Consider the following 14,292-nt stretch of genomic DNA (forward strand, 5'->3'; position numbering starts at 1 on the left):
AAGCAGTGCTAAGAGGAAAGTTCATAGCACTAAGTGCCCACTTAAAGAAAACAGAGAAAGCATACATCGGAGACTTAACAGCACACCTGAAAGCTTTAGAAAAAAAAGAAGCAGACACGCCCAGGAGGAGCAGAAGACTGGAAATAATCAAACTGAGGGCAGAAATCAACAAAATAGAAACGCAGAAAACAGTCCAAAGAATCAATGAAACAAAAAGTTGGTTCTTGGAGAAAATCAACAAGATCGACAAACCCCTATCCAAACTAATTAAACGACAGAGAGAGAACACACAAATAAATAAGATCAGAAATGAAAAGGGGGACATAACCACAGACACAGAGGAAATTCAGAGACTCATTAGATCTTTTTTTTTTTTTTTTTTTTTTTTTTTAATTTATTTATTTATTAAGGATTTCTGCCTCGTCCCCACAACCGCTTCCCATTTCCCTCCCCCTCCCCCGATCAATTCCCCCTCCCTCATCTGCTCGAAGAGCAATCAGGGTTCCCTGACCTGTGGGAAGCCCAAGGACTGCCCACCTCTATCCAGGTCTCGTAAGGTGAGCATCCAAACTGCCTAGGCTCCCACAAAGCCAGTACGTGCAGTAGGATCAGAAACCCACTGCAATTGTTCTTGAATTCTCAGTATTCCTCATTGTCCGCTATGTTCAGCTAGTCCGGATTTATCCCATGTTTTTTCAGACCTAGGCCAGCTGGCCTTGGTGAGATCCCAATAGAACATCCCCATTGTCTCATTAGATCTTACTACAAAAGCCTGTATGCCGCAAAACTAGAAAATGGAGAAGAAATGGACATGTTTTTAGATAAGTGCCACATACCAAAGCTAAACCAAAACCAGGTGAATGATCTAAATAGACCTGTTAGTCGCGAAGAACTAGAAACCGTTATCAAAAATCTACCTTCCAAAAAAAGCCCAGGACCAGATGGTTTCAATGCAGAATTCTACCAGAACTTCCAAGAAGAGCTAATACCTATACTCCTTAATGTATTTCACAATATAGAAACAGAAGAGTCATTGCCAAATTCCTTTTATGAAGCTACAGTTACCCTTATACCAAAACCACACAAAGACCCAACCAAGAAAGAAAATTATAGGCCTATCTCACTCATGAATATCGATGCAAAAATTCTCAATAAAATACTGGCAAACCGAATCCAAGAACACGTTAGAAAAATTATCCATTATGTTCAAGTAGGCTTCATCCCAGAGATGCAGGGCTGGTTCAACATACGCAAATCTATCAATGTAATCCAGCATATAAATCAACTGAAAGAAAAAAACCATATGATCATTTCATTAGATGCTGAAAAAGCATTTGACAAAATTCAACACCCCTTTATGATAAAAGTCTTGGAGAGATTAGGGATACAAGGGTCATACCTAAATATAATAAAAGCTATTTACAGCAAGCTGTCAGCTAACATTAAATTAAATGGAGAAAAACTCAAAGCCATCCCACTAAAATCAGGAACACGACAAGGATGTCCACTCTCTCCATACCTCTTCAATATAGTACTTGAAGTTCTAGCAATAGCAATAAGACAACATAAAGGGATCAAGGGGATTCGTATCGGAAAAGAAGAAGTTAAGCTCTCGTTATTTGCAGATGATATGATAGTATACATAAGCGACCCCAAAAACTCTACCAAAGAACTCCTACAGCTGATAAACACCTTTAGTAATGTGGCAGGATACAAGATCAACTCCAAAAAATCAGTGGCCTTCCTATACACTAAGGATAAGGAAACAGAAAGGGAAATTAGAGAAGCATCACCTTTCACGATAGCCACAAATAGCATAAAATATCTTGGGGTAACTCTGACCAAGGATGGGAAAGATCTATTTGACAAGAACTTTAAGTCTTTGAAGAAAGAAATTGAAGAGGACACCAGAAAACGGAAAGATCTTCCTTGCTCCTGGATTGGGAGGATCAACATAGTAAAAATGGCAATTCTACCAAAAGCAATCTATAGATTCAATGCAATCCCCATCAAAATCCCATCAAAATTCTTCACAGATCTGGAGAAGACAATAATCAACTTTATATGGAAAAACAAAAAACCCAGGATAGCCAAAACAATCTTATACAACAAAGGAGCGTCTGGAGGCATTACCATCCCTGACTTCAAACTCTACTACAGAGCTACAGTATTGAAAACAGCTTGGTATTGGCATAAAAACAGAGAAGTCGACCAATGGAATCGAATAGAAGACCCTGACATTAACCCACAAACCTATGAACACCTGATTTTCGATAAAGGAGCTAAAAGTATACAATGGAAAAAAGAGAGCATCTTCAACAAATTGTGCTGGCAAAACTGGATGTCAATCTGTAGAAGAATGAAAATAGATCCATATCTATCACCATGCACAAAACTCAAGTCCAAATGGATTAAAGACCTCAATATCATTCCGAACACACTGAACCTGATAGAAGAGAAAGTGGGAAATACCCTACAACACATGGGCACAGGAGACCACTTCTTACATACAACCCCAGCAGCACAGACATTAAGGACCTCATTGAATAAATGGGACCTCCTGAGACTGAGAAGCTTCTGTAAAGCAAAGGACACTGTCGCTAAGACACAAAGGCAACCCACTAACTGGGAGAAGATCTTCACCAACCCCGCAACTGACAAAGGTCTGATCTCCAAAATATATAAAGAACTCAAGAAACTAGACTGTAAAAGGCTAACCAACCCAATTATAAAATGGGGCATTGAACTGAACAGAGAATTCTCAACAGAAGAACTTCAAATGGCCAAAAGACACTTAAGGTCATGCTCAACTTCCTTAGCAATCAGGGAAATGCAAATCAAGACAACTTTAAGATACCATCTTACACCTGTCAGAATGGCGAAAATCAAAAACACCAAGGATAGCCTTTGTTGGAGAGGTTGTGGAGAAAGGGGTACACTCATCCATTGCTGGTGGGAATGCAAACTTGTGCAACCACTTTGGAAAGCAGTGTGGCGGTTTCTCAGGAAATTCGGGATCAACTTACCCCTGGACCCCGCAATACCACTCTTGGGAATATACCCAAGAGAGGCCTTATCATACAACAAAAGTATATGCTCTACTATGTTCATAGCAGCATTGTTTGTCATAGCCAGAACCTGGAAACAACCTAGATGCCCTTCAATGGAAGAATGGATGAAGAAAGTATGGAATATATACATATTAGAGTATTACTCAGCAGTAAGAAACAAGGACTTCTTGAATTTTGCATACAAATGGATGGAAATAGAAAACACTATCCTGAGTGAGGTAAGCCAGACACAAAAAGAGGAACATGGGATGTACTCACTCATATTTGGTTTCTAGCCATAAACCAAGGACATTGAGCCTATAATTAGTGATCCTAGAGAAGCTAAATAAGGAGAACCCAAAGAAAAACATATAGGCATCCTCCTGAATATTAACCTTCAGCAAGCGATGAAAGGAGACAGAGACAGAGACCCACATTGGAGCACAGGACTGAATTCTCAAGGTCCAAATCAGGAGCAGAAGGAGAGAGAGCATGAGCAAGGAACTCAGGACCATGAGGGGTGCATCCACACACTGAGACAATGGGGATGTTCTACTGGGAACTCACCAAGACCACCTGGCCTGGGTCTGGAAAAGCCTGGGACAAAACGGACTCTCTGAACATAGCGGACAATGAGGACTACTGAGAACTCAAGAACAATGGCAATGGGTTTCTGATCCTACTGCACGTACTGGCTTTGTGGGAGCCTAGGCAGTTTGGATGCTCAACTTACTAGACCTGGATGGAGGTGGGGGGTTCCCTGGACTTCCCACAGGACAGGGAACCCTGATTGCTTTTCGGGCTGGGGGGGGGGCTTAATTAGGGGAGGGGGAGGGAAATGGGAGGTGGTGGTGGGAAGAGACAGAAATCTTTAATAAATAAATAAATTTAAAATTAAAAAAAAATTAAAAATAGGGGCTGGAGAGATGGCTCAGAGGTTAAGAGCATTCCCTGTTCTTCCAAAGGTCCCGAGTTCAATTCCCAGCAACCACATGGTGACTCACAACCATCTGTAGAAGAGGTCTGGTGCCTCTTCTGGCTTTTAGGCATATATGCAGACAGAATATTGTATACATAATAAATAAATATTTAAAAAAATAAAATTTCTATTGTTCTTTGCTAGGAGGTAGAAACAAAGTTTTTGTACATTTCGTCTTATGACTTATAATCTGGCTTAAGTAAATGATTAGTTCCATAACTCCACTGTGTATTCCGTAGTATTTTTTGACTTGATGACGATGCTGACTAAACATAAGCAGAGTCTTCCGTCCACTCTGGTGCCTCACATCCCTTCTGCTTCTGAAGTGTTAAAGTGGCAGACCAAGCACCCTTGCACCTTGCCTGGTATTTGAGGATTTAATTCTCACAGAAATGTTCATTGAATCTGGCAAAAAGTTTATAGTGTATAAATTGAAATGGCTATATTTTTACTTAACTTTTATGTGTATGATTGTTTTACCCGCATGTATGTCTGTGTCCCACCTGCACACATGGTGCCTGTGGAAGCCAGAAGAGGGTGTGTGATCCCCTGAAACTGGAGTTATAGTTGGTGGTCAGTTGCCATGTGGCTGCCGGGAACTGACCTGGGTCGTCTGGGAGAGAAACAAGTGCTCTTAATCACCGAGTCATCTCTCCAGCCTTGAGTTTTGCTTTGTCATTAATAAGCTGAGGAACTATTGGCTGCTAACAGTTGCTCATGACCCAATAGATGGCCCTGTTCGTGCATGATCAGCACTAACTGGACTCAGAAAAGTTAAAAAGACATGAAGTCGTCTCTTTCCCATCTTGCAAGATGGCGGGTGAAAAAGGCGAGAAACCTGACACAAAAGAGAAGAAACCTGCAGCCAAGAAGGCTGGCGGTGATGCCCCTGCCGCTGGTGCAGCCAAAAAGGGTGACCCTAAGGCTAGAAAGCTCAAGAAGGGGACGCCCCATTGCAGCCGAAATCCAGTCCTTGTTAGAGGAATTGGCAGGTACTCCCGATCTGCTATGTATTCCAGGAAGGCCGTGTACAAAAGGAAATACACAGCTGCAAAAACCAAGGTTGAAAAGAAGAAGAAAAAGGAAAAGGTCCTTGCCACTGTCACAAAACCACTTGGTGGTGACAAGAATGGTGGTACCCGGGTGGTTAAGCTTCGAAAAATGCCCAGGTATTATCCTACTGAAGATGTGCCTCGGAAGCTGCTGAGCCATGGCAAAAAGCCCTTCAGTCAGCATGTGAGACGCCTGCGTGCCAGCATCACTCCTGGGACTGTCCTCATCATCCTTACCGGGCGCCACAGGGGCAAGAGAGTGGTTTTCCTGAAGCAACTGGGCAGTGGTTTACTGCTTGTGACAGGACCTCTTGCCCTCAACAGGGTTCCTTTGAGAAGAACACATCAGAAGTTTGTCATCGCCACCTCTACAAAAGTTGATATCAGCACAGTTAAAACCCCCAAATACCTGACTGATACTTACTTCAAGAAAAAGCAGCTGCGTAAGCCCAGGCATCAGGAGGGCGAGATCTTTGACACAGAGAAGGAGAAATATGAGATTACAGAGCAGCGCAAGGCTGATCAGAAAGTGGTGGACTCACAGATTCTGCCAAAGATCAAAGCTGTTCCTCAGCTGCAGGGCTACCTGCGCTCTCAGTTCTGTCTGACCAATGGGATGTATCCTCACAAACTGGTTTTCTAAATTGCTGACAACCTAATTAAACAACTTTATGTGTCTCAAAAAAAAAAAAAAAAGACATGAAGTCCTGAGGGAGGTGGGTTGGTGGGCCCTGGGAGAGTTCAAAGGGGATCATGGAGGATGTGTACATGTATAAAATTTTCAGAGGATAAATAAAAATAACAACATTGGACTGGGGAGATGGCTCAGCAGTTAAGAGCACTGGCTGCTCTCCCAGAGGAACAAACATCTGTGATCCAGTCCCAGGGGATACAATGCCCTCCTCCAGCTTCCAAGGGCTCCAGTCACGCATGTGGTGCACAGACACACACACAGGCAAAATGCTCATCCATGTAAAATAAAACAATAAAAACAAAAATAAGCGTGTTGATACGGTGAGTTTATGCTGATTTTTAAAATGCTACCCTAACATTGCATTTCTGTGCTAAACCCAGCACGGTCAGGTAGGTCGGGTGTTTTATGTATTGACTTTTGTTCAGTTTCATTTGTAAGCTCTGTGTATTTCCACCTGAGGAACATCAACTTCCAGCTAGGTTTCTGTATCAGTCAGTGTTTGTCTTAGAGGAGGGTTGGGAAAGGGCTCCCTCTTCTCAAAGTTCTAGAAGACTCTTTCTACAACCCAGATCCTTGCACGTGCTAAGCAAATGTTCTACCACTGATCTGTACCTTCAGCCCTTGAGCTGATATGACTTACTTTCATCTTAAATGTCTGGTACAGTTCAGCAGGGAAGTCCTCTGGAGTCACCTTTGAGGAACCCATTTAACTATGAACTCTTTTTTTTTCCCTGAAGATAGAGGGCTACTTATACTTTATATGAATATAAGCTTTCATTCTCTGAAATGCATGCCTGGTAGATCAAGGACAAGGTCATACAGTAATTAAATATTTTGCATTTATAGAAACGGCAGACTGCTTTACAGTGTGTCTGGATTTTGCACTCCCACCAACAATGAGCTAGTGGCCTGGTTGCTCATCTTGTCAGCACTCGGATAGACATGGCATGGCAATGCCCAGAGTTCAGCTTGTGTTCCTCTAAGGTGGGTGACACCCAGCCCCTCTGCATACTTATTCAGCACACCCGCGGGGCCTCTTTGGTAGCATGTCTGCATGTGTTCTGCAGGTTTTCTAAGTGGACTCTTTGTTTCTATGGCCCTGGGAATTGAACCCAGGATATTGTCCATGCTAGGCAAGCGCTCTACCACTGACTTATGCCTCCCCAAACCTTCTTAAGCTTTTCTTAAAGGTCTCGTTAAATTTCCCAGGCTGACTATTCTAAGTTTGCTTTCTGTTGCAGTGATAAAACATTCTGACCCAAAGCAACTTGGGTCAGGAAAGTTTATTTCGTCTTATAGGTCACTGTCCTTCATTGAGGGGAGTCAGGGCAGGACTTAAGTAAGAACCTGGAGGCAGAGGACATGGAGGAACCCTGCTTGCTGGCTTCCTCTCTCTGACTTGTTCAACCTGCTTCCTCTCTCCCTCTCTCCCTCCCTCCCTTTTCTTTCTTTCTTTCTTTCGTTTTTTTTTTTTTTTTTTTTTTTTTTTGTCTTGTTTTGTTTTTCAAGACAGTTTCTCTGTGGCTTTGGAGCCTGTCCTGGAACTAGCTCTTGTAGACCAAGTTGGTCTCGAATTTACAGAGACCCGCCTGCCTCTGCCTCCTGAGTTCTGGGATTAAAGGCGTGTGCCACCACTGCCTGGCTTCAGCCTGCTTTCTTATGTCTTCTAAGTCCACCTGCCCAGGAGTGGCACCGCCCACAGTGAGCTGGGTCCTCCCACATTCATCATTAATCAAGAAAATGTTTGCCCGTAGGTCAATCTGATGGAGGTAATCCCTTCCATCTGGGAAGAACATTTGGTTTCCTCTTCCCAGATGACTCTGAATTATGTGGAATTGGCATAAAAACAAACAGAAAAACCCTAGCCAGAACAGTGGTCTTGGACTAAACATAACCCAGGCAAATCTGGAACTTCTGATCCCCCTGGTTCAGCCTCTGAGAAGCTGTGATTATAGGTAGGCCTGTGTCACAAGGCCTAGCTTCTTTCTAGAACTTTTATAATTTTGTGTTTTATATTCAAGCCCATGGTCTACTTTGCATGCGCATGATCTAATCTATCTATATGCGCATGAAGACCAGCATTTAGATTGAGGTTCCTCATTTTGCCTGTGGTTGGTCAGCTGTTCCCATTCTTTGTCGAAAAGGTGATCTTTCCTTCTCTGAACTGTTCTGAGCCTCTGTCTAAAAGCAGTCAGGAGGGGCTTACTGGGTATTCCTGCAATTGTTCTAATGGTCTATGCAGCTGTTCCTCCACCAAAGCCATGCTGTCTGCATCAGTACAGCTTCACACACACACACACACATACACACACACACATTAGCTACAGTGCTTTTCCCCTTTCATTATGGGTAGATGTTTTCCTGCTGTTCTGTATGCCTGATAATATTTGATTGTTTTCCAGACAATGTAGATATTTTGGTTTCCCTATTATTATCTGGGGGAGTTGTTCTATAATACATGCAGTTAAGTTACTTGGAAACAGTTTCATCCTTCCAAGCCTTGTCCTTCAGACTTCTACTAAGGGAGCATGGCCATTTTACGTACTCTACAAGTACCTACGGGAGGACGGGGTTTCCCATTCTCTCTGACCAACGCATCACTATTCTCAGCCTTGGGGGAACTCAGAGCACAGCTCCCTCCGATCACAAGTATCCTGAGATCCTTGGGCCACATTTGGAGAAACACTGGTGCATCTCAATGTACCAGCTGCTTAACAGTATTGTATATGGCTGCCATTTTCCCAAATTGGGGGCTGCCCCTGATCTCTGAGACTCAAATGAATGCACGAACCATCTTCCTCAGTGCACCAAGTTCCCACCTGAATATCCTGGGGGATGAGATCCTTGCAGCCAAAATTATAAGCACGGAACTCTCCTCCGGTCACAGAGGCTAGCTCCTTCAAGAACTCATTCGCAACCTCATCATTGTAATTGAAGGAGATGGCATAGATAGGAATATTCTGGAAAAGTTTGACGTGGTCCATCACCATTTCTGGTGGCTGAAATGACAAATAGGGGAAATGGGGAAGGGTAGAAGAGAAAGAAAATGGTATCACATGACACAGTCTTAGCATTTGCCACAGGCAGTCAGATTCCGAGACTGGAATAGCTTACACGGTGAGCAACCCTTTGTCTCTGTGTTAGTTCATTTCCATATGTAAACAGCCTACTAAAAATCATGGGGACCCAAAGGCCATGGTCTTGGCCCTCTGAACTTTCACTCTGTGGTAGGAAAAGGAACTTAGGAAAAACGTTTGTCTAACAAAATCACCTCAACCTGAAACATACCTACGCATGGAGGCCATGCCAGCTGGGCTGTGGTCTGGACTACAAAGAGTACTAGGATGGAGCCCCATGTACATCCTAGTCACTGGGATCCCACACAGTGGGTGCCCGGTTTCCCAGTTTGGATTCCAAACATCTCTACCAAAAGAGTAATTTCAGCTTTTGCCATGTTGTAGGCGATTTGCTTGTCAGAGATAGAGGGAAAGAAAAAAGAAAGACCCCCTTGTTAGAGGTCTGTCCATGCACTGGGGACTTCATTTAGGGCTTAAGTTCCCAGCTCCTCCTTAAAACCACCAGTTACTCCTTCCAAGCATCTTGTGGGGTAGCTTTGGAAAGAATGACGCCCCCCCCCCCACACACACACACTACTATCCATTCCTCTTGTCATTTTAAGCTATAAAAACACTGGGTTTCTTTCCATGATAGTAATATTGTCAGCTAAAAAAAAAGCACAAAAATAATCAATAATAAGACAGTAAAATCTACCATTTACAGTTAGGAGTAGCCAAACCACCCAGCTCTGACTAATGAGACCTAGAAGTTCTCAGGGAGAGATTCCCTTTCTCAATAGAAAGAAAGACAGGAGTCTAACGTCCTTCTCCATTCCTGGGAAATGGACTCTCTCCCTGGAACAGATGTGACAACGAGGATGGAGCATATATTTGAAGATGGAGTGTGGAAACAAGAGAACGCCTGCTCTCTGAGACACACATGCGGGTCACTGTAGAACTAGGCTGGCTACAGCTGGATTTCTCACCCCTGCAAAGGAAGCTCTCAGTCGGCCGCCATTTGCCTGTGATACAGCCTTTCCCAAGTTTTCCCTCCAAGTAACACATAGCCAGCACCTCCATTTCATGGTGGAGAAACTGAGGCTCTGTACAGTTAGGTTTCCCTATGTCACCAATTTCTCGGGTGGTCAAACCGGAGAACAGGAGTGCTGGCAAAGGACCTACTCCCCTGGAGGATGACAGAGATCGCCTCTTGACCACCATCAACTAGCAGTACCATTGCTTACCTCCCAGGAAAGAATTCCCCTGCCATTTTCTCCCCATTACAGCCCAACTAGCGCCTTCAGAGACTGTCCCCAGCCCTCCCAGGACACTGCCTTCTGTTCTCAGTGTTACAAATTCCTCTCTGATCATCCTTCGACCACTTCTATCTTCTACCTGTGGTTCTTGCCCTTCACCCTTTAACCTTGCCTCATCCTTTTCCCATGAAGCTCTGGGGGAAAGGGTGCTGAACAAGAGGGGACTGTACTCAGAGCTAGCCGGCCTTCCCTGAGAAGGCGTCTGTTTAAATGGTCCCCAGAGACTGAGCTTCTGTAAGCCATCACTCACACACATCCTCAGTCTATTTAGCTCTAGCCTTGAGCCCATGCTTACTCATAATTTCCTCTGACCGTCAGCTGGCTTACTAGCCAAACATCCATTCAATGTAACCAACAAGCTGCAGCCCCTGTTTCTCTTGCCAACTACAGGGCCTGAGAGAAGTGCGCCACCCTGCCTGCTCCTGGCTCAGCTCCCCTTTCTGAGGGCTTCCTAGATGTTAGCAGGCTTCCCCTGGCATCCTTCTACAATCTTCTGAGGTAGGGATGAGGGCTTCACTTCTTACTAGGAACACCCAGCCTCTGCTCCTTGACTCTACACACCAGACAAGAGACAGGACCTCCTCATTTGGGTCACCAAATAAACAGGGTCAGCAAGGGCCGCCCTTACATTGACTTACAGCTAATACACCCGAGAGGGGAAGGAAAACAACAGTGCTATAGCTCTAGCTGCATGCTGGGAACCATAGCAGGCGCCTCCACCTCGTTAGCTACGTGACATCATGCATTTATTTGCCCATTGCCTCTCCTTCCACTAAAAGCTTCATCAAAGATCAGCCCCTTCTCCATCTTGCTCACTCTTATAGCTTCAGGCTGAGAAGAGAAGCCCTGGTACTCAGTCAATATTTATGGAGTTCATTTATGGAAATACCATATCATTTGTTTTCTCAGGACCACCCCGCGAGGAAGGAGGACTAGCCTTAAACTACAGCTGAGGGACTCTTGTCTAAGAATGCTCTGATGGACAGTGTTGGGTCAGTTCCTAACCCAGGTTTCCACCTCTAAGATATTCTATCCAGTTGAAAAGCACATTAGAGCAAGATAGCCCACCACCTGCACCCAGGCCCAGACCCCACAATGCTAAACCCACATGGTGTTCCAGCGCCCCCCTGTGGTACTAGACAGTTGGGGAGAGGGATGGCGTGCCCTAGACTGGAAAGCAAACTCGACGCAAATGCAACAGCCATTCCTATCTTCTGGCTGCTCGAGACTGCCTCAGCTGGTTTACACCCTCAGAACACCGCAGAGGAAGACTCTGAAGGTCAGCATCAAGCTCTTCCCACAACACCCTGGCTTGCTCTGATTCTCCACAGAGACTTCCTGACAGGGTCCTCCAGGCTGTGGAGTGGAGGAGCCATAGCCTCTTGTACTCTTGTGGAAGAGTGAGGAAGCTTTTCTCATCCCAGGGACTCTCTCCCGGGTTCCTCACAGAGGCCGGCAGCTCTCTCCAGTCCCTCAGAGAAGGCTGAGCAAGGTGCGCAGCTAACTCTCCATCATCAACCCAGAGCAGCGGCAGGAAAGTGGGACCCTGGGTTTCCTTGCTACCTTAAGGTCTACCTGGGCAGGCTCCTCGCCTGTGACTTCGCCATCCTTAGACTCCATAGGGCCTGTGCTAGGCTTTATCCATTATTCTCATCTTAGAAGGATACAAAAGTATTCGTCACGTCCACTTGGAAAGACTTTGACTTTGAAGGAGTCCTAAAATAACCACAGCCAGAGCTGGACTAAACTTTGCCCACGCCCACCAGAGTACTGTTGTGTAATGGGACCCTTTTTACTTTATGAAGACTGACATTTCTAGAATTCTTGGAACATGGTGAATTTTAGAGCGTGTCACCTTCTGATGCTGGCCTGACTGTGGAACGAACAGGAAGTGGATGCCGGTGGATCTAGATTGTCCACATGGTCGTCCAATAAGGAAACACTGCTGAGCATTCTGAATCGCACTGGCCCTACACAGTGAGCTTCCTCAAAGGTAGTGAGAACTGGCAAACAAGAATGAACCTACCCCATTCCCACTCCCAAACCTCCCCCCCTCCCCCAGCTAAACTCATAGGAAGAATGTCCTGACAGAGCCTGGGGCTCTTGGGCCAGTGTTAGCTTAAACTTGTTATCACTACTGAAACCATGGAGGCTTGGTGGGGCTCCTTAATATATTTTACACAGAACACAAATATCTGATATCCATTTGCTTTTTTGACAGAATCTTCAGAAGAGACTTGCGTGTGAAAAGGTAAACACGAACACCAAACGCTTTGACGCATTTATAGGGTTAGGTTTGGGTAATCGTCATTCTTGGGACTCTGACTGTCACCTTTGTGTTCAAATGAACCACAGTCTCTCAGAAAAGCTACTCATCTTTAGAAAGCTACGTGAATGTATTTGGATATACTGATGTGAGATTTCAGGACCCTGGAATGCTATGCTGTGGGAAACCCTGAGCTATTGAACCATCCTCGTATTTCTTGGGGCTTCTGGGCATCCATGTAGCCCAAGCACACAAACAATATGCTCACTAGAACCCCAACCCTGTCTGTTCTTAATTGAAACTTTGCTTGCGTTAGTAATATCACAATGAGCCAGAAAGCAGTTAACCCCTTTCCAACTTCCTCTGCCTTCTCCTCTCTCCCACTGCCTGCTACCAAGCTAGGCACCAAGTCCCACTGACTCTAAAGGAAGTCCCTTCCTTCCCAATTCTCCTGCTGCCAGCTGACACTGCTGACAGGCCCTTGTTGAGGTCCCAGCAGAAGCTCTGGCATAGCTGGCATGTCCCTGGCATTATCGGGGCGTCATGCTTCCAAACTAGGGAGGGGTGATAAGTTCTGTTCCTATGAAAGGTCCCCACTGTGGGGACCTGCACAACATCCCCACAACAAACAGTGCACACTTCCGTCATGCCCTGATTGTTTCTCTAAGCATGACCCTCATGCCTACCTTTCTGTACCTCCCACCTAGGACAATTCGGCTTCTTCTGTTCAGAAAGTTCTTTCTCTTCTTTCCAGACACAGCACGAATGCCCCCCTTCTACTTAGAGAACCCTCCCTGGTTTTTCTGCCCATCTTATATAGCTAAATCCATTCCTCTGTGCTGCTAGACATAGACCAGACAATCTCAGCCCCTGGATTGTATCAAAATAGACTGTATACTTCTAGCGCATTCCCTAAAGGTAAACTTCCCTAAGGCGAGGATCAGTCAAACCTTGGCACCACCCAGGACACACATGAGAGTGACAGACTGCTTTTGAATAGAAACCGCAATGAAGTTGACAGGGAAAGCCTTCCAAATTCAATTTCCCTGAAATGCCACTTCTCTGCCATGAATCTAATGCAGTAGTAAAATCCGGTGGCTTTAGTATTTAATCCCTGAGTCATTTGACACGGTACTTTAGAACAGGCAGTCTGCACATATAAACATCTTCCGAGGCAGGATACATGTTGATACTAATTCACCTTAGCAGTTAATTTACATTGTGCTGGCCTGGAAAATCCTCGTATTTACTTAACGCGGGGAGTCCTCGTCTTTCATTCACAAAGCTCGAAAGAAACAGAACAGACTCTTCTAAAACGTCTCAAATATTTCCCAGGCAGGCTAAACAAAGCCAAGAATGTCTCAGTTGAAAGGCCTGCTTTTGTTTAAGTGAGGGTGAAGCTAAAATTAGGGATAGAACCAAGGGTGCGGCCCAGTGACATGTTTAGATTGAGTCCTCAAAGGAAAGAAATGGAAGGCAGTCTCGGCGGTCCTCCTTTGTCATAAACATAAGCCAGGGTGCCGTGGAATGCAGCGGCTCCTTCCCTGGTGTGGCCTCCAGGCCTGTGAATATGGGTCACACTGAACATAAAACATCATCACCGTCACAATGCCCATAAATGTTCCTCAGTTGTAGAAGACACGGTTGGCCCTTGGTGTCTTGTCGTACCTCAGTTCTGCTTCCCTATGCCAGGGACATACCTCTCGATAGCTCTTGTTGGGGTGGTGCTGGGGACTCTGGATATTGAACATAGAGCCTCTTGAATGCTTAGAAAAGTACTCAACCCTGAGCTCTATACCCTTAACCCTCTTTAAAATTTTTCGGAACAAAATTTTGAGATGGGGGTTCTTGCTAAGTTGCTTATGCTGGTCTTGAACTC

At 44.9% G+C, this 14,292-nt stretch overlaps 2 protein-coding genes across 2 annotated transcripts in view; one reads left to right on the forward strand and one right to left on the reverse strand.

The window, feature by feature from the left end:
* Vwa3b (von Willebrand factor A domain containing 3B) overlaps positions 1–14,292 on the reverse strand; it is a 169,678-nt gene that overhangs the window by 61,431 nt on the left and 93,955 nt on the right. Inside the window, exon 13 of the mRNA XM_041655900.1 lies at positions 8,595–8,774. Coding sequence (XP_041511834.1) covers positions 8,595–8,774 — 180 coding nt within the window. The remainder of the gene's footprint in view (positions 1–8,594; positions 8,775–14,292) is intronic.
* Positions 4,843–5,759, forward strand: LOC121450828 (60S ribosomal protein L6-like). Its single transcript, XM_041656154.1, has one exon. It carries the CDS (start codon positions 4,843–4,845, stop codon positions 5,722–5,724), a length of 882 nt encoding a protein of 293 aa, XP_041512088.1. The 3' UTR covers positions 5,725–5,759.

This window comes from Microtus oregoni, unplaced genomic scaffold, assembly GCF_018167655.1.
Source record: "Microtus oregoni isolate MIOR12 unplaced genomic scaffold, Mior012 000007F_ref0000211, whole genome shotgun sequence".
In the NCBI taxonomy this organism is placed as follows: Eukaryota; Metazoa; Chordata; class Mammalia; order Rodentia; family Cricetidae; genus Microtus; species Microtus oregoni.

Excerpts from the sequence above, each read along its gene's own strand:
- LOC121450828 (XM_041656154.1), top strand. The coding sequence starts at position 4,843 with ATGGCGGGTGAAAAAGGCGAGAAACCTGACACAAAAGAGAAGAAACCT.